The sequence below is a fragment of the Salminus brasiliensis genome, chromosome 2 (assembly GCF_030463535.1).
Source record: "Salminus brasiliensis chromosome 2, fSalBra1.hap2, whole genome shotgun sequence".
In the NCBI taxonomy this organism is placed as follows: domain Eukaryota; kingdom Metazoa; phylum Chordata; class Actinopteri; order Characiformes; family Bryconidae; genus Salminus; species Salminus brasiliensis.
The window spans coordinates 40,880,933-40,905,629 of record NC_132879.1 but is presented as its reverse complement, the minus strand read 5'-3'; the positions used below and the strand labels follow the sequence as shown (position 1 = coordinate 40,905,629).

The window sequence follows — 24,697 nt, the reverse complement described above, 5'->3', positions numbered from 1 at the left end:
AAATTATTGGCATGCAGCTGAAGTTATGCACTTATCATGCCTAGTGCCTACCATACAAGCCTGTGGGGCCAGTGCATTGATCTAGAGTTCCTGCAGCTGGTCAGGTCTAGGTTCAGCAACATTATGTTCTGACTACCTGAATATACTGAATGACCAGGTTATTTCATAATTTTTTTTCTTCCCTGATGGCACAAGATGACAATGCCAGGATTCATCAGGCTTAAGTTGTGAAAAAGTGGTTCAGGGAGCATGAGATGTAATTTTTACTCATGAATGGGCTACCACAGAGTCCAGACCTAAACCCCATTGAGAATCTTTGGGATGCGCTAGAGTAGACTTTGCACAGTGGCCCAATCTCCCATTTTCATTTTCCATCATCAATACAAGATCTTAGGGAAAAATTAATGCCACTCTGGACAGAAATAAATATTGTGATATTGCAGAAGCTTGTGCAAATGATGCCACAAGTGTGCGATGTTTTCTGAGTTCTCAGATAATACAGTACTGTGGAAAAGGCAAAAATAGCAATAAGTGTGTATCTTATTACTATTGTAATAAGTACAAAAAGTACAAAGTAGCCTACATGTTTTGTCAGTAATTGTATTGATTTGCTGGTTAGACACTGGATTTGTTCAGTTCCACAAACAGTTAATCTGATTTACTGTAAGGAATAAGCTAAGTAGTGAATAACTTTAAATACTGACCTTCTTTACGAAAAGGCTTGAGGCACATTAACAATGTAATATTTATATGTATTTATTCTAATGTTGGTTTTCTTTAACAAATCTTTACTACCCACATCAATAGTTGTACATAGTTCATTTCAGTTCAATTTAATTATACAGTGCTTTTTACAACAAATGTCACAATGCAGCTTTACCAAAATCTGTATCTAAGCCTTTTTTGAGCAAGGCAAAGTGGCAACACTGAAGAAACACTCCCTCAGAGTAAGAGGCAGCACCTCAAAAGGGTATCTGTCTGGATAGCACAACAAATAACTACAAGAATAGGTGGACAAAAGGTATGGGTAATGTAACAGCAAGCCATAAGTTATGAGAATGTGAGTGAATGTAAGACTCATGCTCCATGTTAATGTGAACGTCCATGCACATTAAACAGTCACATACACACCTATGCAGTATCTAGAGTGGCGTGAATAAATCAATGTGAGGATCCTTGTAATGGAGAGCCAAGTCAAGCAGTCCCAGGACAGAACTGTTTGAACAGAGCATATCAATACGAAGGAGAAATTGTAGGAAGTGGAAGTGAGAAGTAAAAAAAGGGGGTTAGGAGGATTCTGGCAAATATTGGTGAGTTAACACAGCAAAAGATGTTGAACCAGAGGGTAGGCAGGCCCCAGCAGAGATTACGCCATAGTGATTTGGCTTTGATCAAGACGTTTGTAATCCATAAGACTGTTTCCATACATTTTCAACTTTGATATTCAAGTCTCACATAGTATTTACCTTTTTACCTAGAACATGCCCAATCATGTATCATTTTAAACTAATATCTGTGACTCAAAGGAGCTTACATTTTATGCAGCTATTTTTAATTTTCTGATGGCTTCAATGGGTGTGGCGGTGCCCTGTCTAGGGCAATGATTCCAGGTAATCTTCAAAATCACTGCGACCCAGGAAGAAGAATTGATTGTTGAACAAAGGCAGCATTTTAAAAGCAAAGTGTTTCAGGCCCATAGTATGAAGAGTGCTTGTTGATGAATGCAAGTATCTGCATGTGTGTGCTGATCTGTACAGGGCTTTTTTATGAATAGTAATGTGGATATGCACTCCACACCAAGTTTACACAGCTGTAATTTGTGCATTGCTGTAATATCGACACAGTGCTCTGCATGGTAGGAGTGCACTCTTATCACGATCATTCTACCAAGCATATAGTAATGGATCCCTATGTATTTACTATTAAAAAAGTATATTTTTTTCTTTAGAAATGGTGATTAAACCAGGCTCCAGTCAAACTAATTATGTAACTGTGGCAATAATAAAAAAAGACAATCTCTTCCATGGCCTTATTTAAAAATGGTTGGTATATTTAAGATGTGGAAAGTATATTTTATATTGATTGAAAGTGATGAGTTTAAATAGCAAGCATATCTAAACTGAGAATCACATAAAAATGTCTGATTAAATTTGAAAATCCTCATTGGCAAGTATTACATTTGAGAAGACAATACATCTTATGAAATCATACACAGAAAATGTGAATAGAAACTTAAATAATCCATATAATAATAACAATAAACAAGATTAACTTTTCAATAATGCTATTAATAAGGACATTATTTACTCAATTTGAAGAAAAACAAGACAAGTCTGAGTCAATTCTGACACAAATAGAAATGCGGAATTGAATACATAAATGGTATAATCCAGAGTTGTTTTTTAAGAAAGCATTCTATAAAAATGGTCACATGAAAATGCTCCCATTGCCATGTAAAGAAAAAAAAACATTTTAAAAAGGGTGTTTCTTTGGAAATACAATTCAAATGAATTCACTGTGTTTTGAAAGATCTATTTGAGGCTAATTAGAGGATCCTTTGACCCAAACAGCTTACATCTGCCATCATGATTAAACCATTTAGACAATTTGCACTCTAAATTCGCCACTTGTAATCACAGCCTTTCTTTATGTAAAGTAAATTAAGCTGTCACCTTCCATTCAACAACAGAATACAACCACAGGTATTTACAAAATTGTGCACACTTGTTTAGAATGTCTCTGAATAAAACAGATGGGTGACTTAAAACAATGTTTGTTCCAACATAACAAATAATGACATTTCAGAGCAGAAAAACATTTGCTTCAGGTCATGTTCACGTCTATATATTCTATTTCCTAATTACTGAACATTGTGGTGAATGTCATGTATGAGTATGAGTAGTAAAGCATATCAGCATATTATAGTATAGCAGATAACTGTCCCAAGGTAAAGTTCTGTGTTCATGAGGCATGTCAGAGCTTCCAATTACTTCCAGACTTTCTCAAAACAGCAACACAATAGTACTCCTTTCAAAAAGTCCCTCATCAAAACATTTAAAATGAATTGCTTCCAATTTTTTAAAAATATACATTTATGACTCATCACTTGACATACAAATAATGCAATTTATAATAAGCGAACTAACATGCCATTTATCCAATTTTGTAATATTGTTAATGGAAGAGAAAAGAATGTCTAGGGCGTGGGGAAAAAAGTAGGTTTGGGGCATAGACTTCCTCTTGGTAGTTTGTGCTATTCTGAATGTTGGAAAAAAAAAAAAAAAAAGTTGAAGAAATTTTGAGGGATAGATGAGGAGATCAAACAGTGTAAGAAAGTGACAGCATTCAGAGTTGTGTTTATGAATACAGACCCAGGTTTCTGTGGTACACTGAATTAACACAAATGAATGAAACAATGAAATTATTCGCCGCTATATACAGTATATGCAGACTATACTATACCAACAGAAAACTATGCATAAAATATAGTATATATATATATATATATATATATATATATATATATATATATATATATATATGGTGGAATAGGATGGAAACTTTTTTTTGCTTTTTATTTTTTTCCTAAAAAAGAAATGAGAAAAAAAAGTATGAAAGAAAATTTTTGTAAAACAATACTAAAGTAGGTCTATAAATATTTTAAAAAGCCTGCACCCCTTGTTGCCAGCCAGCCTCATGATGGCTCATTCACCATTCTCTCCAGCTCAATGACTTTTGGACTCTCGCTGGACCTCTGATCCACTGACCTGTAGAAGGACAGGAGAAAATAAGTATAGTTCATGTATATTTAGCTATGCAGGATATGTTGTATCAAAGACAATTACAAAATTTATTTGCTAATTGACTGATTGATTGGCAGTATACATTCAGTACTTCAATTTCACCTCATTATTTAATGATTTAAAATGGCTTTTGGAAATTGCTCAGTCGTGTTACATTCCAACTGTAATATGTTTAATTTTGTTTTATATACAAATAACACACCTGTGTGTGTGCAGATCTATGAGAAGAGACTTCTGCATGTTTGTTCCATTGTTCTGCTTGAAAGGTGGCTGGAGCTCTGCCGCCTGCCACTCTGTCGGTTTGTGTCTGTGTTTTTGGTCCAGATGTTGCACTGTCATAATGTGTGCCTGACTGTCCCACTCAGGATACTCTCCTCCCAGTCCAGAGGGGTGCAAGTCATCAGCCGCTCCATGATAATCATAGACTAGTAGGTTCCTTGACTTAACTGTTCAAATGAACAAAAAAGCCAACAATTTAGTGCACAGTTTCAATATTTCAATCATTACTGCAATTAGCCAGAGCTTTAAAAATGCGACAAAAGAGAATTATGAATTTGCACATACAATTTTCATAACAAGCTTTCATTTAATGTGACAACATATAGTTTGATGTAGTAGCCATTGGGTAAATTTCATTTTTTATGAAAATTGTCATTGTTTTATGAACACCTTTTTATGGGTAACACCAGTGAAGGTAAACAGCAGCTATTCATTTGGTAAGTGAAAGAGAGAGCTGGGTTACAAATCAATAGTGAAACATAGACATAGAGCTAGAGCATCACAAACCACAATGAACACACACAAATTCTTACCAAAACCATTTTACATCACCATTTCACTAATGTCTTGCTTAGCTGATTTCTAATAAATTAATATAATATAATAAATTATATTTTAAAATGATATTTTACTAACTGCTTGTATTAACTACTTAGAATTTATGTCAATAGTACCAATTTAGTCTCATCTACTCTCAACCTAATTAGAGTTGAGAGATAAGGATCTTTGGTCTAATGTGTACTAACGTTTTTCTGTGACACTGAATAAAATGTTTGACATTTATCATAAATAACACTGTATGCATTAAATTTAGCAAACGCTATGTTTGGAACTGTTTGTAGTTGTTTGTAATTTTTGACTGGAGTCTTTATACAAGGAAGCTGTTATTAACATATAATGATAACTAAATTCCATGTAGATACTCAAGTGATTGTCAGATTGCTGATTTAAATATGTTAATCGTTGTGTGACATGTCAGGTGTATAAGTCGTACACCAGACCTGAGGCGTTTACTGTAGCCTACTGATTTTTTTTTTTTTTTAATATATCAGTTCCCTAATATTACCATGACGTTCTAACACAAGTGCTTCTTATAATTAATTCACATTAAACTCTACATATTTATAATTTGTGTTATTTTATTATTTGTGTTATTCTAGTCAGACAACTAATAACAGCTAACTAAATCTTATTAACAACCAAGTCTCAAATTTGCCAATTTAAGTGGGGAATCACAATAGACCATAAAATCTGTGAAACTAACATGTGTTTCCCAAAACCACCTTCCTCACATTTTATTGTCTTTTGCACAACTTATATATATATATATATATATATATATATATATATATATATATATGTATATGTTGCATAAAACCAGGTACCAGAAGGTGTACCACACAGAAAAATAATAATATGCACACATTTCTGTGTAATCTCAAGCCAAGAGCTTTACCTATTTACAGTAGTAAACGTGTTAGTAAATGTTATGTTTTAAAAAAAACTCCTGTCAGAACAATCCACATTACATTTGTGTGTATGTAAGCATTTAATACCTGTAGCAATGTAGGACTCCGGTGTGGCAGGTCCTCTGGACAGGTCAGTTTTTGGGATGGATGAGCAGGGGCTCAGACCATGGTAGAAACTGCCCAGGAACACAGCAAAACACAGCACCACAGCCTACAAGACAACAGCGCACCGGCATTCGTCTGATAATTGTATATACGTAGTTACACACCTGTGTTTACACAGACTACGACCAAAATAGATCCCTACTCTCATCAGTTTTGAGCTATATAGTTTATTAGTTTATTTAGTCTATTCATTTATTAGTGGTAAAAACGTCCTTATCATCCAACATGCGTCAGCACCAGTCACATAAACAAATGTGAGTGACTGAGCCATATTTAAAGCTTCGTACACATACAAACTGAACTCTTTGACTGCTATGTTGGTTAGAAACCACAGCACACCATTAACAAACTACATGGGAAAATATGAGAAATTCACAGTGTTCAGGGGCTCACAACCATCATTGGCTTATATGAGCAAATGCAGTCGGTTCAAGTTCATATCACTGTCTGTTGCTTAGAAACTGTATTGTACAGTTTGGACACTCAAAATGCCCAACATACTCATTAGTGGCCAAAAGAATAAATAGGACGCCATTTCAGTCATAACTGTTTTGTTTTAATTAATGGACTGTACTAAATACCTGTGATAAAGCATGACCAAAGTCCCTTGGGTAATGGGTAAGGTGTACCTTACGTCATATTTATGTGGATGTTTTATTATATGGATGTTATATGTTATATTATTTTAAATTATGGCTTGGCCATAGTCAAGCAGGACAGCTGTAGAACCCTATAGCTGTTAAAATATCTAGATTTATTTTTTCTGGCTTTCCACATCTCTTTTCCACATACACTATTAAAAGCTAAAAAGCTACGCTAAATACTGATGCACCATTCTTAAATACACTAACAGTATCACTCTGAAGTATCTCTGAATTAATGTAGTAGTTAAACATGTGTTCCTATTTCACTCTTACCAACTATGCACAACATATGCTCATACTACAAGCTGCAGTTTTAATTTTATAGGTGCATCTCTCTATCTGTCTTTCACACAAACACAACCAAGTTGTGGTAGCAAGACTGGTGTTCTCACCATGAGGCATGCAGAGGTCTGAGTGCTGGCCATTCTGCATGAGCGAGGAACCTTTCCAGCCACCACAGTCTGCAAAGAGTGCAGCTGCTGCATCAAAGACCTAAGTAAAAGTCAAAGAGAGTAAGAGATAAACTCTTTATCTAACATTTTCATCCACTTTTTTAGATCCCAGGAAAGGAAACCAAGATGAAATTACAACTACATTCTTCAGCACAAACTTGACTTCAGTAAGTAACACTAAATACAAAAGGTGGGTTTTCAAAATAATTAGGAAAACAATGATTTTGGAAATACAGTTGCAGTCAAGTTTATATACACTTAACATGAACATAAACGTCAAGCTAATATTGGCCTTTCAATGCAGATTGAGTGTAGAATGTATATCTTTGAATTAAAAAACAAAAACTTAGTCGATTTTTGGGGGGTGGAGGTTCTAAAATCAACACAGGGTTTTCTACCAATTGTGACTTGTGTAAATCTATGATCATCCTTCTAACAGAAAGTTGAAAGGCCATTTGAAAGATTTAGGCCATTTTAGAACTAAGAATTTCAGCAACAACTTACTTAAAATCTATGTGGGTGCATACTTACATAATGCATAAGTTTGACCCTGTGCAGATTTCAACCCAATAATAATAATAAAAAAAATAACACGTTTGCATTTTTATTTTCTTCTGAGCTGAGTTAAAAGGTAGGATGTGAGGTCATCTTACTTGTTGGTGTTTTCTAGAGTCTCCATTTTTCTGCGCAACTCACTGTTCTCACTGGAGCATGTCTCCACCCTATAGGAAGAAAGATCATTGCAATATTACACACATGCCCACTTAAGACACTGCTTCAGTTTCATTTTTTTACAGATTTTGAAAGGAACCTAAATTTGAAAACAATTATAAAATGTTTCAGACCAGAAAAGGAAACATACTTTTTCTCAAGGGCATCCATATACTCTTTCTTCTTTCTGCGACTTTCCTGAGCAGAAATCTGAGAAGGAGAAATTTTTGACCTAAAATGAACTAAGAACTAAATTTGACAATTTGAAAATAATGACAATCTACACCCACACCCACCTTGTTCTTGATTTTTCTTCTAATCTTTTTGAGAGCTTTCTCCTCAGACTTGGACAGAGGCAGTTTATTGGGGACAGGATATCCCTCTGCAATCAGAGTCCGTCGCTCTTCCTCTGTCAACAGGAGTGGCCCTGAGCCCTGCAGCTTCTGTCAGCAGAGAAAAAGCCACATCATACAAGAGACATGGCAGGGAATTGGGAAAAGAGCAAGCAATGTCCGAGAGTGTGAGAGAAAGAGAGATAAGTAAACGGCAGGAGAGGAAGGGAGGAAGTGATGGTGAATAAAGATCAAAGTCTCCTGTAAATACTGTTTGTATAAACACTTTCACAGCAGACTAACTGCCTTAAACTCACATGTGGTGCGGTGAGAAGAGGGGAGTTGGAGAGTGAGTTGGTGGTACGCGGTGCCACCTTGAGGAGAGCAGGGCTCTGTGTGGGGCTGGCAGGAGTGCACAAGTGCACAGGGCTTTGACTGCCTTCGGTGTCACTGCCATGAGAACTAGGAGGTGTGGGAGGCATCTGGAGAGCTTCCATCTCTGCACACAGCACACACATAAATAGAGCTGAAATAGTCTGTTAGTTTATGATGAACCTTAGTAAAAATAAGCATGTTTTTTTGCACAAGTCTAATATGAAGAAACAGCACAACACTGTGGGACTCTTACCTTTAGGTGAGAGATTGAGAAACTGATCCACCTCATGGGGCTCCAACTTAATCTGAGGGGTAAAGCTATTGCCATCCTCCTTTATCTGCAACACAGACAACAAAGAAAGCAATTATTATTATTATTATTATTATTATATTAGTACTACTGCTACAACCACTAACAACTGTCCCCAATAATAAACTGAAAATGTATGGTCTTATGTATAAAATCTGATCCTCATCCAAATCAAGTTTATTGACAAATATAATCTGCCTAAAATAATAACCCAAAAAAATGTGATCATTCATGTCTTCATTGAGAACAACTGTAAAAACCTCATAGGAGTGTGAGAGGAGGGAAAATTAGTTTGGAGGTGTGGACTAGCGCTACTTTCACTAATAAATAACATTCAAACTTTGAGTTTGCTCCGCACAAGAAGGGTACGCGTATGTGAGTCCTGTCTCGCCAAAAAGAGCTTTCAGAGGATCTACGGTAAAAAAAAATGTTGCAATGACCCAAAACAGAATGGCTTATCAAAAGGAACTTCTGCCTTTTGGAGTGGCCAAGTCAGAGCCCAGATCTCAACCCTATAGAAATGCTATATATTGACTTGAATAGACATGACAGAGCTAAAGCAGTTCTGCCAGGAATAATGGGCTAAAATTCCTAAATTGGATGAGGATCAGATCACATTTTATAATTTAATGCAGAAACCATAACATTTCAAAGGGTTCACATACTTTTTCTTGACACTGTATATTTTAAATGACTATTGCTAATTGCTAATAATGCTAATTATGTATTGTAGCAGCCGTGCTGTGTCTCTAAAACATCTATCTTTAAATCACGTATCTTTCAATTTTACTCTTAACTATTTCCCAAATTCAAGTTATACTGTGCATAGTTTGTTACATTTGCAAGAAGTAGTGAGATGTGCGTAAATTAAATGGCAGTTTATTGGACTCCTCTTTTGGTCAATTTTTAAGCTTTTAAATTGGCCTCCAGCATATGTGAACACATGAATAGCCATATCAAGTATGTAGTTATTTGATGGGAAATATGTAGTAACAAACACATTATTTGTTAGCCATCAAGTAACAATAATACACTATTATTTCTTTGAGCTCAAAGATTCAACAGTAAAAACAGCAGAGTACAATAATACAACATGTTTACTCTACTAGGTGCATTTTAGACCAAATATTGCTAGTGAACATTATTTTGTATGTAATTCAGTAAACAGGGTGTTTCATTAGTCTAGGTAACTATTACCAAACCACTGGTGGTCTACTAAACCATTTGTTTTCATTACTAGTGACATAAGTTACAATAAACCTTTACCTTGGGTATGCTGGTCTGTGAGGTCTGAGGGAGGGTGAGCATTACAGCTGGTCCATTGGTTATGGTCACAGACTCGACAGCAGAGCTCTCAGGGGACAGTGTCAGGGCCAAAGTGGGCAGCAAGGCTGGAGACTCACACAGCAGAGGCTCCATTCTCAGCTGCTTATCCTCCTGCTCTGCTGGCCACTCCTCACTGTCTGAGTCTCCTGTAGAAAGACAACCAGTCAGTCTTTACAGCAACCCTAAACCACAGTAAACAAACATGTCAAATAGTTAAACACGGAATTCCAATAATAGTAATGGTAATGAAAAAAAAGGCACACTGTAGTCATCAGAACGAGATCCATTTCATGGCATTAAAAATTGTGTGAACTTTTTTTAGAGAGTGGGCTATATCATATACACCATTATTTTCCAATAAAAGATGGTCAAAAGTTCACTATTTTCTATGTTCACAAATTTATTTGTATAGCACTTTTAGCAACTGGTGTTGTCAAAAAGCAGGCAAGGAAAAACTTGGGAGGAAGACACATGGCGACCCATACTCTTCTGGTCTGAAGTATTTATAAAGCATTGATAAAAGTCACTGAACCATTAAGACCGTTGTACTGCTCAGGTGTGCAATATAATCTCAACATGTCTATTATAATCATGGTGTAGTATAACTTAACATAGTCAGAGTAGTGATGACAAGTCCAAGTAGGTTTCAACAAGGTCATTAGACATGTAGCAATGGCAGGAGGGTGTGCAGCTGGTCTTGCACTGGTGGTGGGGTAGCCTGGTGGTTGGACTGGTGGGTGGCAGCTGGTCTGTTGCAGGTAGAGGGGACCCCAGCAGTCTTAACAGATCGGGCCGGATAAGCGGGTGGCCATTTACTCAAAGGAGGTAAAGAGACAGAGTTAGTTCTGAATGAATTTATAGAGAGCAGTGGCACCCTTAAACAATGGCGTCCATCTGCTTCACCATCCACAAACCTAAGTGAAAGCAGGGAAGCAGTATAACGACAGCTCCAGCATCTCAGTATACTCCAATTCCCTGTGTCCATTAACCCCTGAATCTGCAACCTCGATCTAAGGGAAACATTAATTACCAAAAGCTAAACTAAATAGATGGGTTTTCAGCCTAGACTTGAAGATTGAGACTGTTACCGAATCCCGAACATTGTCTGGAAGGTTATTCCAAAGTTGGGGGGCTTTATAAGAAAAGGCTCTTCAACCTGCTGAAGCTTTCTGAATTTTGGCAACGAGTAAGAAGCCAGCACCCTGTTATCTAAGTAATCGTGATGGTTTATAATCAGTAATAAGATCTTGCAGGTACTCATGAGCATGGTCATGTAGGGCTTTATAGGTCAATAGAAGAATTTAATCAACACGAAATTTAAGTCAATGCTGTATTGATAGAACTGGACTAATATGGTCAAATTTTCTGGATGTCACATCACTTCCTTCATCTAAACAGTGACAAAACAGAGGTTCACCTTTTGGGTTCAAAAGTCACAAGAAATCAGACTTAATGTTATAATTAATATTAAGCTGATTTTTCTGTTATTCCTGGTTCAGCAACTAAAACTCTTGGCATCATAATTGATTCAGATCATTTGATAAACATATATCTTTCTACATCTTAGGAACATTGCCAAGGTAAGAAATGCATCTTTACATGATGCAGAAAAAATAGTACATGCTTTAATTACCTCAAGGCATTTTTGCAACACACTATTGTCAGGTTGTTCCAGCCGGAACCTCAGTAAACTTCAACTAGTTCAAAATGCTGCAGCCAGGGCCCTTACTAAAACTACACATTTTGACCATACCAGGCCAGTTCTATCAGCACAGCATTCTACTACTGACATACAAAGCCCTACACAGCGTCACTTCTGAGTACCTGCCAGATCTCATTTCCTATTAAGAACAATCACGATTACTGAATTTTTTTTCAAAAGCCCCCCAACTCCAAGTTTGGGGCATCCAGGTTTGTGGACGGTGGAGAAGATGGATGCCAGTGTTTAAGGGTGCTCCCATGGCTCTGTTACTCTCTGGCTCACTTCTATTAATTATGTTGTTATAGGCAGACCTGCCATTAAACACACTCTGATACTGCTCAACATTCTATGTTCTCTAAAAATCTGTTCAGAACTAAATCTATCCCTTGATTTGCATGAGCGCTGATGTTATAACAGTTGGGGATTCCTGTTAGGCCACTCTGGAGGGCCCTCCGACGCACTTCACTGGACGGTCAACCCATGGGACCTGCCCCCATCACTCAAGTTACTACGCCTGTGCGACTGTGAGCTATCTGGCTCCATACAGAGGAGATGGTCTTCGTCGTCCTTCCGGTGTCTGATTATGCCATCATCCTAGGCACCCCCTGGCAAAACCCTCACATCTCATGGCCCGAGAGGAAAATAGTGTCCTGGTCCCTATACTGTCAGTCTCATTGCCTGGGTCTAGCCCCTATCAAGTCCCCTGTGGCCTCAGGTTTATTCTTCATTAAGAAGAAAGGGGGGGGGGGGGGGGTTTGGGGTCTCCGTCCATGTATTGACTACCGGGCTCTCGATAACCAAGAAATACCCTTACCCCTTGCCTTTGGTCCTGTGGACTGATTAGAAACAGCTCAGAGGGGTTAAGCTGTTCACTAAGCTGGACCTGTGCAGCGCTTACAATGTAGTGCGCATTTGAGATGGGGATGAGTGGAAGACAGCTTTTCTCACCACCAGGGGGCATTACCAGTACCAGGTTATGCCTTTTGGCCTTGCCAATGCCCCCTCCATCTTCCAGTCACTCATCAATGACGTCCTGAAGGACCACCCCGAGCACTTTGTGGTGGCCTTTCTGGATGACATTTTGGTGTACTCCCCAGATCTGCCTACCCACATACAGCATGTCCGCCAGGTCCTGAACTCAGGGCTAATCTGTATGAGAAGCTGGAAAATCGTGCTTTCCACCTGCACAGGGTCAGCTTCTTAGGGTATGTCATTAGCAAACAGGGTGTACTCATGGACCAAGCCATGGTCCAGGCCGTCCTAGACTGGCCCACTCCTTCCACAGTTAAAGAGATCCAATGATTCCTGGGCTTTTCCAACTTTTATTGCTGCTTCATAAGAGATTTCAATACTTTAGCTGCTCCCATCATGTCTCTTTTAAAAGGGGCCCCCAAGAGGTTGTCTTGGACTCTGCGCCTTCAGTTCAGCCCCGCTGCTGAAGCACCCTGACACCGTAAAGCATTTGTTGGTGGAGGTGGATGCCTCTGACACAGGAGTGGGGGCTGTCCTCTTCCAACGGCACAGGGAGAGTGGCAAACTCCACCGTGGCCTTTTACTCTAAGAAACTGACGGCGGCCGAGCACAAACACGGTGTAGGAGATAGGGAACTCCTAGCGGTCAAGATGGCCTTAAGTGAGTGCCGCCACTGGTTAGAGGGAGCAGCTTTTACCTTTTTAGTAATCACGGACCTTCATGAAAACTTCCTACATCAGTCCAAGATACTCAACCCTCGTCAGGTCAGGTGGTCCTTGTTTTTTGAGCGCTTCCGTTTCACCATCACGTACAGGCCACTGCTTCTTTGGTTTTGTTGTTTTGCTATTTATCACTGTGGAGTTCTGTTTTTCCCTGTCTGCATCCAAAGCGTTGCTTCGCAATGTTTTGTTATCCTCCCATTTTTGTACATCCAAGCCCTGCTTGTGGTTGTGTTATTATTATTGTCTCTGCCCTGTTTTGCACCCAAGCGCTGCTTGTGGTTTTAAGTTCTCTTTCTGCCCCTGTCCCCTTCTGAGCTAGGCTCAGTAGTTTTTCGTTTGTCCTGCCCTGTTTTGTTTAATGTCCTCTTTGTCCCTCGTAAACCCAAGCTCCAGTCTCTTCCCAGTCCCAGGTTTGTTGTTTTGTTACAGTCCAGCCTGACAACAAAGTTTGTATTTTGTTAGTTTTATCCCTTAGTTTGCTGCTACCTTGATTTATCCCATTGTTTGTATATCCCATCTTGTGCTTGTCCTTTGTTTATTAAAGTCATGCATCACCCATTCCATGAAAGTGTTTCCAAGTTTTTAACTGCCACGCCTGACCAGGCATGACAGAAATAACATCCAATTGCTTGCTCATTTTAAGAGGCCTTTTATGTTGCATAACACACTATTGATATAGTGATTTAAAAACACAAAAGTATTATAGTAATATCATATTATGATTATATTTTATTATTATATTAAGGGCAGTGGTGGCTCAGCAATCAGAGCTTTGGCCTTGGTACTGCAAATGGTATGTGGGTGCGTACATAAAAAATGACGCTCTCCATGCTGCGCTTTTAAAATTTTTTAAATTTAAAATGGACAATTAAAAGGGCTCTTGCAAAGCAGTAACCACATTTTCCTAACTGTCCAATAAGAGCAACACTGTCTGCATATCCCAACCCTTGACTGTATCCACTATCAACCAGGCCTTTAATGAATAATAAGAAGTAGTAGTAGTAGTAGAAGAAAAAGAAAATCATCTACTTGCCTCTATGCAGTTTTAATAATTCTTACAGTTGTTCAGTGTGGCAAAAGAAGTACTGATACCCTAGACATACTTAAGAAAGCATAGTCTGGTTCAATCTATAAAAATTATGTATGCCTCATATTGAATCACCTCTAGATAGAGACATCTTTTTTCTCTGTACTCACCAGACTTGTTGCCTGCATCTCCAGGTAGGTGGGACAAGGGAGACTGTGGACGTGAGTCACCGCTCAGAGAGTAGCTGTGCTCAGCCTGGATGTGTGGTGGCACTGGAGAGGTGGGAATCAACTCCTCCATGGATTCATCCCGCCCTGAAAGGAAGGGGTCACTTAGCAGCTGGCCCAACAAGGCCTCCTGGGACAGGTCATCTAGGAGATCAGTGAAGTGCTGCAATAATAAGAGAGAAGGTAGAGGTTAATGATACAGGTGAGCACGCAGAGACCATACAGTAGTTTCAGCAGAGACAAACCACCTCAGGTGCAGCAGCAGACAGTAGTCTGTCAGGATATATTCAGTTGTTTGATGTTTAAATTGCATCCCATAAAAAGTAGTTCAATGAGCTCATGCCCAATCTGCTTGTCTGGTGTCTGGCTGGATGGCAGATGACCCCTCCCTCGTCCCTCCTACTGTGCATTCTTCCCTCCTTTCTCAACATACAAACAGGTCAGGGCAAGCAGGAACCTTTTCATTCAAAACTCACAGGCCTTTTATCAATAACTGGACATGTTCTTTCTATTCCTCCCACATAATAAAATTGGGAGCTTCCTAGGGTGTCCGCTTCACCATACTTCTTTGATAGTATTTTGTCATTTTGTTTTTGAGTTCTTTAACCTTTACTCTGGTAAATAAAATAAAAAAACCTTGTAAAACCACTGTAAAAGCCACAAGCCACAGATCCTAAATCCAGTATAGACAGGAGAAGGAAAGGATGAGAATAAATCATTTAGTAGGGCTGATTTTTGTGTGCTAATCCACAGCAACACATTGCTGGTTGTCCTGTTATATGAAGTTTAACTCAGTGATTCTAAAAGATGTGACATTCTTTGCTAGTTTTAAAACACAGTTTTGCACCTCAATAATATTTGTAATTTCAAATCAAACCAATCACACAATATTAATGTTCAAAGTATTTGCTTTTTTTTTTTTCAAAATTACATTGTCCACAATTACAATTACCCTCATTCCTAATGTAGCAATTTAAGGTAATGCTCATTTTGGGGGCCCTGTTACCTTAAGTTTTCTCTTCAGCATAAATAACGCAAGCTCAATTGAATTGAGTGCTGTAGGATGAAACACTGCCCACAAAAAGAAGCATTAGTGCGCCAGTATCTGTGGCAGCCATACATACCCAAGCCAAGACACCCCACCACCATGTTGCACAGACGAAGTGGTGTGCTTTAGATCGTGGGTAAATCAAGTTGAAGAATATCACTTTCAACATTTCACAACTTCAAGATTTACTTTGAGAGAACTTTAAAAGTGGGGAAACCACAATTTGTAATGGTTTGCTCACTCCAAAAGATTTGAGCTTTCAGATAACTTTTACCAACATCTCTGGCTAATTAGCTTGTTAGGGCTATGTTTTGTTCTGGCATCATTAGGCCACTCTGTTGTGAGCAGCCTTGGATTCCTCTAACAGCTAAAATAAATGATACCCACAAAACCCAGCAATAAGATGACACCCAAGATTTTACATGTTTCCTAAATTCAAAATGTTCTACTGTGCAGCAACACCTGCAAAGCATAACCTTTGTGGAATAGGTTTTTACAAACTTCTTATATCATCACACATAAAAAAAAAAAACTTCCTGTGGACTGATTAAGTTAAAATAGAAATGTAATTGGTAGAGGGAATAAGAAGAATGGATATGATATAAACATTGTCTGTAAAAAAAAAAAAAAACCTTGACAAGAGGATAGCTTCAACAGTAGGATAATTATTCAAAACACAACAAAAAATCTTTAAAAGGCGAATAATAAGGTTTTGCATTGACGAAAAAACTCACCATATTAAACAACCAAACAACCAATAAACAGCCATTCATGGAAATTTTGACCAACTTTTGCATGCCACTGTATATTGGCCTCTACAGTTAGGATGCAAAGCAGGACACTAAGGATGAGTGTAAAGCAATACATCAATACAGGCGTGTGTAGAGGTGGCCGCTAAGTTGTTTTGCAGTAAACAATGGCGGATTGTTTGGTCCAGCTCTGGCCACAGGTCAAAATAAGCTCTATTCAGCAGCACACACCCACAAAATTGGAGATATGCAACAGATTTTAAGTAAGAGAAAATAAGTCATTAGGTTTAAGGACCTCACTTGCGAATCACAAGAGATTTAACTTTATGCAGAACATATGGATGGAATAATAGGAATAATATACTGTAATATGCATTAAAGGAGCACTATATGATCCTTTCTGCCACTACACGTCGCACTAGAGCACCAGCATCTCAGACCAAAATAAATCCTTAATATTCAGTCAAGCCTCCCTCCTCCTTTTTGTGTTCTCAGCACAGAATTGCAGCACAGAGAAAGCAGATGCCAAACACAGATAAACAGCACAAAGCAGATTTAGCTAGCATTTTAAAACCATATTCACTGAGTTTGTGCCATCTCCGGGTGTGAAAACACTGGCATTTCTCTGTGACTGACGCTTCTTCCCATGTCCTGTCAATTTCTTGTCTTTACCTGACTGCTGTGCTGCCGTGGCCAAAAGTCACTGTTCTGTCTTTTGAGAAGGGCCAATGTTTCCAAAGGATGGCACCAACATGCACAGCAGGCTGGACTGGCTATGAACACAAAGAGCAGAGAACACACACAAAGGGTGTATGATTTCATTCTCTGCTCAGGATGATTTCACTACATCTTTACATAGAAAGTATTTGTTTGCTGCTACATTAATGTTTAACATGTCAGATATAGCACTTTTGGCAAGTTGGCTATACTTAAACTTTTCAATATTTGAAGACATGATAATAATACACATATTCTTACTTAGTGGCATTTTAGTCCTTCTCTCTGTATCTTTTATACTATTCTGTTGGTTCAGCTCCTAGGCTGAAGTATTTAGTTTGTATTTTCCTCTTTTACATCAGGAAAGGATATCTTGAAAAATATGCTTTTAAATAAGGAAAATATTTTCAAAACAAAGGAGAAAAAAGAATTATGGAAAGACAGCAGAGAAATGTGGAGTGAGGCATAAACATGGCAAAATGTCAAACATATGGGGTCAATTAGAGGCTGACTCAACTTTATTGGCAAGAATGAGACCGAGTGAACGAGAGGTGGCAGTAGACAGTCTGGCTGACAAACAGAATGACAAAAAAATCCTGTGTGCATCAAAACAGGACTGTTCTGTCCCACTTTTTCCAGCAGATATTTCTCATACCCTAAGAGCATGTCATGAACTCTGTCAGCCCATGTTCCTACCTTATACTGTAGCAACATGATTCTCAGAATGTGATCATATGAACAGCACTCCAAGAGCTCAACTCAACACTTGTGAGAGAACGCCCATTTAAGAGCCTGTTTTTTGGCTTTCTGATGGGTTAAGCAATTGATGCGCTTTAAGGCATTTCAAATATCCCAACTTCTTCAGAAAGTGGATGGCAAAAGCAAGCGGCAAGTCCCATAGAGCATTGTTATTAAGTTCATTTAAGGATGGAAGTAAATCGGGCCTCACAGAAGCATGACATAACTCAAGCAAGAAGTCATGGATTTTACAGGGCTGTTCAAAAAGCCATTTCAGACGAATAACACTCATGAATTCTTATGCAGGAGACCTGTGACCGAGCTGCATAAACTATATTATTATGCTGTTCTGGAATAGATTATGAATGAGATCTATCTTTATGTGACACTTACAGACATGCGGTGAGATGATTATGATGATTTTATCCTAAACTGTAAGGTTGCAATTGGAGAAAAAGGGCTCAAGGATTGACAAAGTTCTAAAATGGTAAAGGAAAAGCGTAATAAGCAAGAGTGCTAATTACAAGGCCCTGCATCATAGGATCAGAATAGACTGGGGGGCTTAGGACAGCCAGAGGGTTATTTCTATTAATAAACATGTGCAAATTAGATCAAAGGGTGGCCTCCTGTTGAAATGCTTCCTGCTCCCTCTGTCTAAAGAAAGCTTTTGGGCTATGAATTGGTAGGTTCTTGAAGCCTGTTGGTTTAATGCCATACAGAGCAGCACAGAGGAGAGGCTTCTTTGTTTGCAGTGTGAGGGGGGCTGCACTAGGAAGTGTGAGGAAATGATTTCTCATCTGAAGAAACAGGCTGGTTATCTGAGCAGATGAGAACATGAAGTGTATATACTACTGCATCACAAAAAAATAGAATATTGTGAAAACACATTTTGTTCATCATTTAATTAAAAAGTAATAAGTAAATAGCCATTTTTTTTTATTGTAACGTGGCATTTTTTTGCTTTGGATGACTAACTATGGCCTATAGCTCATGAGAATAAGAAATCCAGTATCTCAAACTATTAGAATATTTAATTTGGAGTACAATACTATTCAAACAGTACAAATACTGTGTACACACAACCACAATCATGGGTAACACTGCTGACAATTGTCTAGACAATGGTCACTGACACCCTCCACAAGAAGTGTAAACCATAGAAGGTCATTGCTGAATTAATCAAAATATATTATTAGAACATTGTCTGGATGGAGAAAATGTGGTAGCAAAAGGTGCACAGGGATGACGGCAGCCTTGAGAGGACTATCAAGAAAATCCAAGAACTCAGACTGAGGCTGGTGTCACTGCATCAAGTCCCACCACACAGACATCTCCAAGACAGGGGCTACAACTGCCCAATTCATGAAATCAGGCCACTCCTGAACCAGAGACATCAGAAGTGTCTAACCTGGGCTTGTCTTGTTGGGGCTGTCAGTGTTGCTGGGTTCAGACGGCAGCTTGTAATTTTAAAGAACCTGGGATATCTGAGGGTGTGTGTGTGATCTTAAGACAGTAAAAGCGCAGCATGGGAAGGGAGGAGATATCTTTGATGATGAAAGAATTGTCTTACACACTCACAAGCCAGTTTTACCTCCCCATGTACCTTGGTCTTTAATTATCCTCTGATATGGTCCAGCATGTGCCCAGTTTCATTTGGATTTCAATTCTTGACAAGTTGTGACAAAGGCTGAACTCATACCCCTTTGCATCATCCCTAACTTTACTGGAAAGTAAAACATTAAGCAGTCTTAAACCACTTTGTTGCTGGTATTTACCTTTCCTGTGTGGCATCCTGAGGAAAATCTGCAAGTATTTTAGTGGGACCACGCAAGATCCAGAATGAGGTGACAATGTTTCTTTAGGAGACTGAAGACAGCACACGGAACTTACAAGCCACAAGCCGCATTTACATACTGGATTGCTTTAGAAATTGAACCAAAACCACTACATTTTTTTTTTTTTATTGGAGGAAAAAGGGCACAGTGAGATCACAACAGCCTTGTTGGTAGAAGCTGATGTGCCTGCTATTAATCAAAGTGCAGCAAATCCTTATCTTTGCTGGACAGTGAAAAACAATCTGACTGGATCCATTTTAGGGCATGCTTTGACAGGGTCACAATTCTCATGAAGAGAATGGTGGATGACTGGAATGTCCATAAGATCACTAGTTTTGCTCTAAGCTATCTTTTCTCCTAGAAACATGCTAAGAACATTAGCTCTGGTTCAAGCAACTGTCTAAACCCATGCTTTTAGACAAAATCTGCCTATAACATGGCTGTGCCTGGGTGTTTGTTTGGGTCATGATTGATTCCAAAGACTAGACATTGCATGTTTCCCAGCACTTTCCCTGCTTCACCTCAACCCCCGTCACCCCTAACTAAACAATACACACACTTCTAAAGTGCTATTTGAGTGAGCAGGATGAGGAGAAGAGTTGCATTGATGGAGAATGGTGTTTGGAAAGCCCAGGAAATGGTTGTCTCAATTAAGTAAAATTACACCTATATCTTAAGGGTTTTTTAGGGGCACAAAACTGTCCACAGACCAGACATCAATTCTTATAGAAAGCAATTTGTGGAGCTACTGGGTTAGATCTAAACCACAGTAAAAAAGAGACATTAGAGAAACATTACATATCCAATGTACTAATGTATTAATGACTTAACCATGGCCTTAAGTAGGGATAGGTGTCATTGCATTTAATATCACAATACATGAAGACATGTTCTTGATACATGATATGCATATCAATATTTGATATGATAAAAAGCACCAGGTTGTGCCACAATTACAAAATACTACCAAAACTACAACAAATACAATTAAACAATGAATACAGTGCAGTGTCCTTTTTTAAAGGTGTTGTGTGCAGCTGATCAGTGGTTTTAATTGCTAATGATATTCACAAGACACTTAAAAGCATTTTGATTTGTGAAACATATTATGCTAACAATTAAGTACTGTCATACTGTACATATACTTAGTCTGCTTCCACACTAAATGTCTTATTGGTGTAAGCAAAAGTAATCAATTTCAAAAACACTACCCAATTCTGTGACAGAACAGAATGCGCACTATACCAGATTGCAAGACATAATAAGCATTTCCTAGCATGGAAACAAGCTTTAATTCATGGCTCTACACCATAAGCCTTCATTGTATCCCATAGCCACATCTACATTGCCCCACCACTCAAAAACGCTGAACCGATGACCTAGTCAAAATTAGGCCAGATTCTTCTAGACTGCACAAAAACAGAAACAGAAAAGAGACAGAAAGAGTGAAAGGTTTGATGACGTCAGGAAAAGACAACACATGGACATGCTATAGGGAGAGGGAAAAAGCCTGAGTAAAGAGAGAATGTAAGGTTGTGTATGTGGATTCACACAGTTAAAGGGCCGGGGTCTAGGGTCAGGTTGCAGCACACAAAGAAAATCAACTCAAGTAGAGCCAATAAGTAAATGTGTGTATACAGGGGAGAGAAGGAGAAAGTATGTGTTTTAGGTGAACACTGGTCTGTCTGCAGAGCCTCCCCAAAGCCTTGAGTGGCACACGAACAAGCCAGGCTGTGTCCACCCAGCCCACAGTAAGGTGAGAGGAGAAAAAAGGGAGCACTGTAAGGAGAGGCCTGGCTTTGCCCAAACATGCACTGAAGGAAAGGCTTTTAATACTAGGTGCTGTCAGCAACACATTCCTTATCCTTCTCTCACTCCAACACACACACTCTTGCATTACTATATTTATAAGGGTTTTCTTTCGAAACAGTGTGTTACTATACTCTATGCTCCATCGCATGCCTATCCCTAAAATTGCTAATGAAAAGAATATCTATTTTGTGTAAATGTTGATGATTTAACATGAACAGAATTTTATCCCACCTAAAGACACTACAAATATACAGCTTTAAAATAAAATGTCAGGATTTAGTGTCATACATTGTACACAGTAAATGTACACAAAGTATACTGCATATATGTGTTGACAGAAGTTTCCTGACTTCTGTCTACTTAGGTTTGAAAAAGCAAGAAGAGACTATTAGTATCTATATACACTATATAATATATCTATATGTAATAAGAATTAAGCCTAATCTTAAATCTAACAATGACAATGCAGTGATCAGCATAGCAATGCTTAATCATTTACTGTTAGAAATGGGTAAATACATCAATACATAGTAACTGAATGTTTTGTGCACCAATCCACCAAACTCAAACTATTAGTGTGTAGTACGCAATTGGAACACGCCATGGATTTCTCTTAAGCGCAAGCTGAAGTTAAAAAAAAACTTGCCCAAGTGCATCTAAAATGTGGGAGTATTTTGGACAGAGACCCAACAACGTGGTGCTTTGTAGGCTTTGCAAAGCGGAGGTGGCGATCACTGTAGTACAACTACTATGCACAAGCACTTGAAGCGCAAGCATCCAGCAGTTATTATACATTGTTATATGGTTGTTGTATATATTTCTCTGTTTACTTTAGTGGCCTAGTTCAAATGAGAGAATAGCTTTAACGAACATCACAGCCTGTTGCTACAGCCTGTAAATTGTCTTCATTTTTTTTCTTTGGTGCAAAAATATATTTGCCAGTGATAAAACTTAAAACTTAACTTGATTTAATCACTGGGGTAATTCATAAGTGAGGTTACTTATATATGTATAAATATGTATTACCACAGTGATTAAATCAAGTTATGACCAGTTTAAGTTTTAAGTCCAGTATTTAGTACAAATATTGTTAAATTCAGAGATTAAGCTAGTAGTTACATTCATTCACTAAATAAAAAAAAAAAAGTTAAAATTAGATGAAGCCCTAATCCCCAGCATGTCAATAAAAAAGTATTAGTAAGTATTAGTATTAGTATTAGTTTCACCCAGCACAGCTCCAGCATATAATCATTGAGTACATGGCAGCTAAGCACATCTGGCATCCAAACAGGACTGCATGGAGTGGAAACAGTGGTGGAAGTCATGGGCTTTGTCAGGCAAATTTTGCATTACTTCAGCAAGCTGGGCCTCTGTTGACCTGCTACTCTTATATATACGTTTTTATATACAGTTCAGAGGTTCATAATATATATATATATATATATATATATATATATACCCCCACACACACACTAAATTCATACTGGTAGTGAAATCGGTAGAAAGTAAAGTCTGACATGACAAGTGAACATGGTCTACTGTAAAAGTATTGATACCATGTTTTATTTTATGCCTCCTTGAAACATAACAATATGAATCTTATAAATATGACTGAATTAATACACAACAACGAAGAGCACATGCAACATAACTTACTTAATATAACTTTTTTATTTAAACGTATATAAATGATCTAAACGTGTTTATTTAGAGATTCTCATAAATAAATAAATAAATATGTTCTCTGTCCTGTAAGCCCAGGCTTACAGGCAAGGCCGCAGTTGAGAATAGCTGGCATTGTGGTAAAATATTCTGCGTCAACAAACCTCGGGGACAGATAGGGAGGGAGAGAAAGACAGGGAAAGTGAGGAGAAATGGGAGGGAGACTCCTTAAGGGGCAGAGCAAAACTTATGCACGGAGGGGGTTAACCAATACAAAGAGCCTGTTCTGTTCATTTGCTACAACATGAACCACTGGTTGACACACAAGGTATACGGGGTACCAAAGGCAAAGCTACTCTGTTATTTTTATATATTTTTTTTATAAATGGGGCTTAAGTTCTTCTCATCACCCTGCTCTCTTACCCAGACCTGTACTGTATGAAGTCCCTTCCCTGTTATTGGCGAGTGACCCATTATTACATAACGGAGAACCCGGTCTCCCCCATTCCAGCAAGTCAAAAACACTATCGGTATTTTAACTACACGTATGGACCTGGCTCGCAAGTACTGCAGCAACCCAATTATGCTATTTTTCATCGTTCTTCCACATTGCCAGTTTTGTTAATCTGGACCCACTGCGCCGTTTGAACTTTACTGCATTGAAGCCAAAGAAGCAGACAGTCCTGTGTTCCCTAAAAGTATAATGTTATTTTACAACATTCAACTAATTTTCCAATACTAGAAGCAGGAAATGTACAGTTGAGCCAGCTAACGTTTTAGCTTCGACTTTAAACCTGTTGACCGAGAAAACGGACGCTCAATCACATTTTAGCGATTCAAACCTCCACACATTACGAACACGCCACTACCTGGACTCAAATGAGAAAAAGCACAGAAACCAACTCCACAAGGGCATAAGTTGAATGGCTAAAATGTTTACTTACTGTGCTGTATAGAACATTATCGTTTTCACAGGGTTCTGACAGTTCGCTGAGATTTCGGTCCCATTGTATGTACGATTCACCGCTGTCAAGTACTTCCATTCCTCACTATTAATTACTTTATATGGAACTGCGAGACTGGCAGCGATCAAAATTAAAACATTCCTCGGTCGACTTGCGGTCCTCGATGAAGGCTTTTTCTGCCAGAAAGTTTAGACGGCAAACTGAGATGGCTGCGACTCAGCTGAGGCCACTTCGGCGTATTCCCAGGTTTTGAATGTCGAAAATATGGTGGCACGTCCAGAACTCACGTTTGGTTCACACTGGCGAGTGTATTTGAACATGTAGTTTGTTCTAGTGCGAACTCAAGATGGACTTTTTTCCCGTTTCCTTCTGTCTTACGCTGCTTCTTCTTTGTCGATCAGGAATTTGGGGGGTGGGGAAATAGTGGGAGTAACGAAAATACTTCTTTTCGAATTTTTTTAAATGGTTATTTTATTTTTAAACAAACGCACGGCCAACACCAAAATAGGTTCTTCTTATTTTCCTAATAAATCTATGTCTACCTCGACCATGTGATGAAAATGTTTTTAAAGACCAAAACATTTACGACTCAACTTCTAAACCACGCCCTACAAAAACCACAGAACCAATCAGATGAGTGTTTCCAACAGTACAA

At 38.4% G+C, this 24,697-nt stretch overlaps 1 protein-coding gene across 3 annotated transcripts; it reads right to left on the bottom strand.

Moving 5' to 3' along the window:
• Positions 1-740: 740 nt before the first annotated feature.
• On the bottom strand, positions 741-24,540 carry creb3l2 (cAMP responsive element binding protein 3-like 2). 3 transcript variants are annotated; one of them, XM_072672732.1, is made up of 12 exons: positions 24,022-24,540; positions 14,460-14,679; positions 9,807-10,012; positions 8,484-8,568; positions 8,173-8,354; positions 7,820-7,966; positions 7,675-7,733; positions 7,466-7,534; positions 6,753-6,852; positions 5,639-5,762; positions 4,006-4,249; positions 741-3,767 (listed from the first exon to the last, which is right to left on the bottom strand). In XM_072672732.1, exons 1-12 carry the CDS (start codon positions 24,118-24,120, stop codon positions 3,695-3,697), a joined length of 1,608 nt encoding a protein of 535 aa, XP_072528833.1. In that variant the 5' UTR covers positions 24,121-24,540; the 3' UTR covers positions 741-3,694. The 3 variants fall into 3 exon arrangements, with proteins under 3 accessions (XP_072528833.1, XP_072528835.1, XP_072528834.1); XM_072672734.1 differs by lacking the exon at positions 24,022-24,540 and adding an exon at positions 16,986-17,049; XM_072672733.1 differs by lacking the exons at positions 14,460-14,679; positions 24,022-24,540 and adding an exon at positions 10,478-14,452 and having other exon boundaries at positions 9,807-10,013.
• Positions 24,541-24,697: the final 157 nt, after the last annotated feature.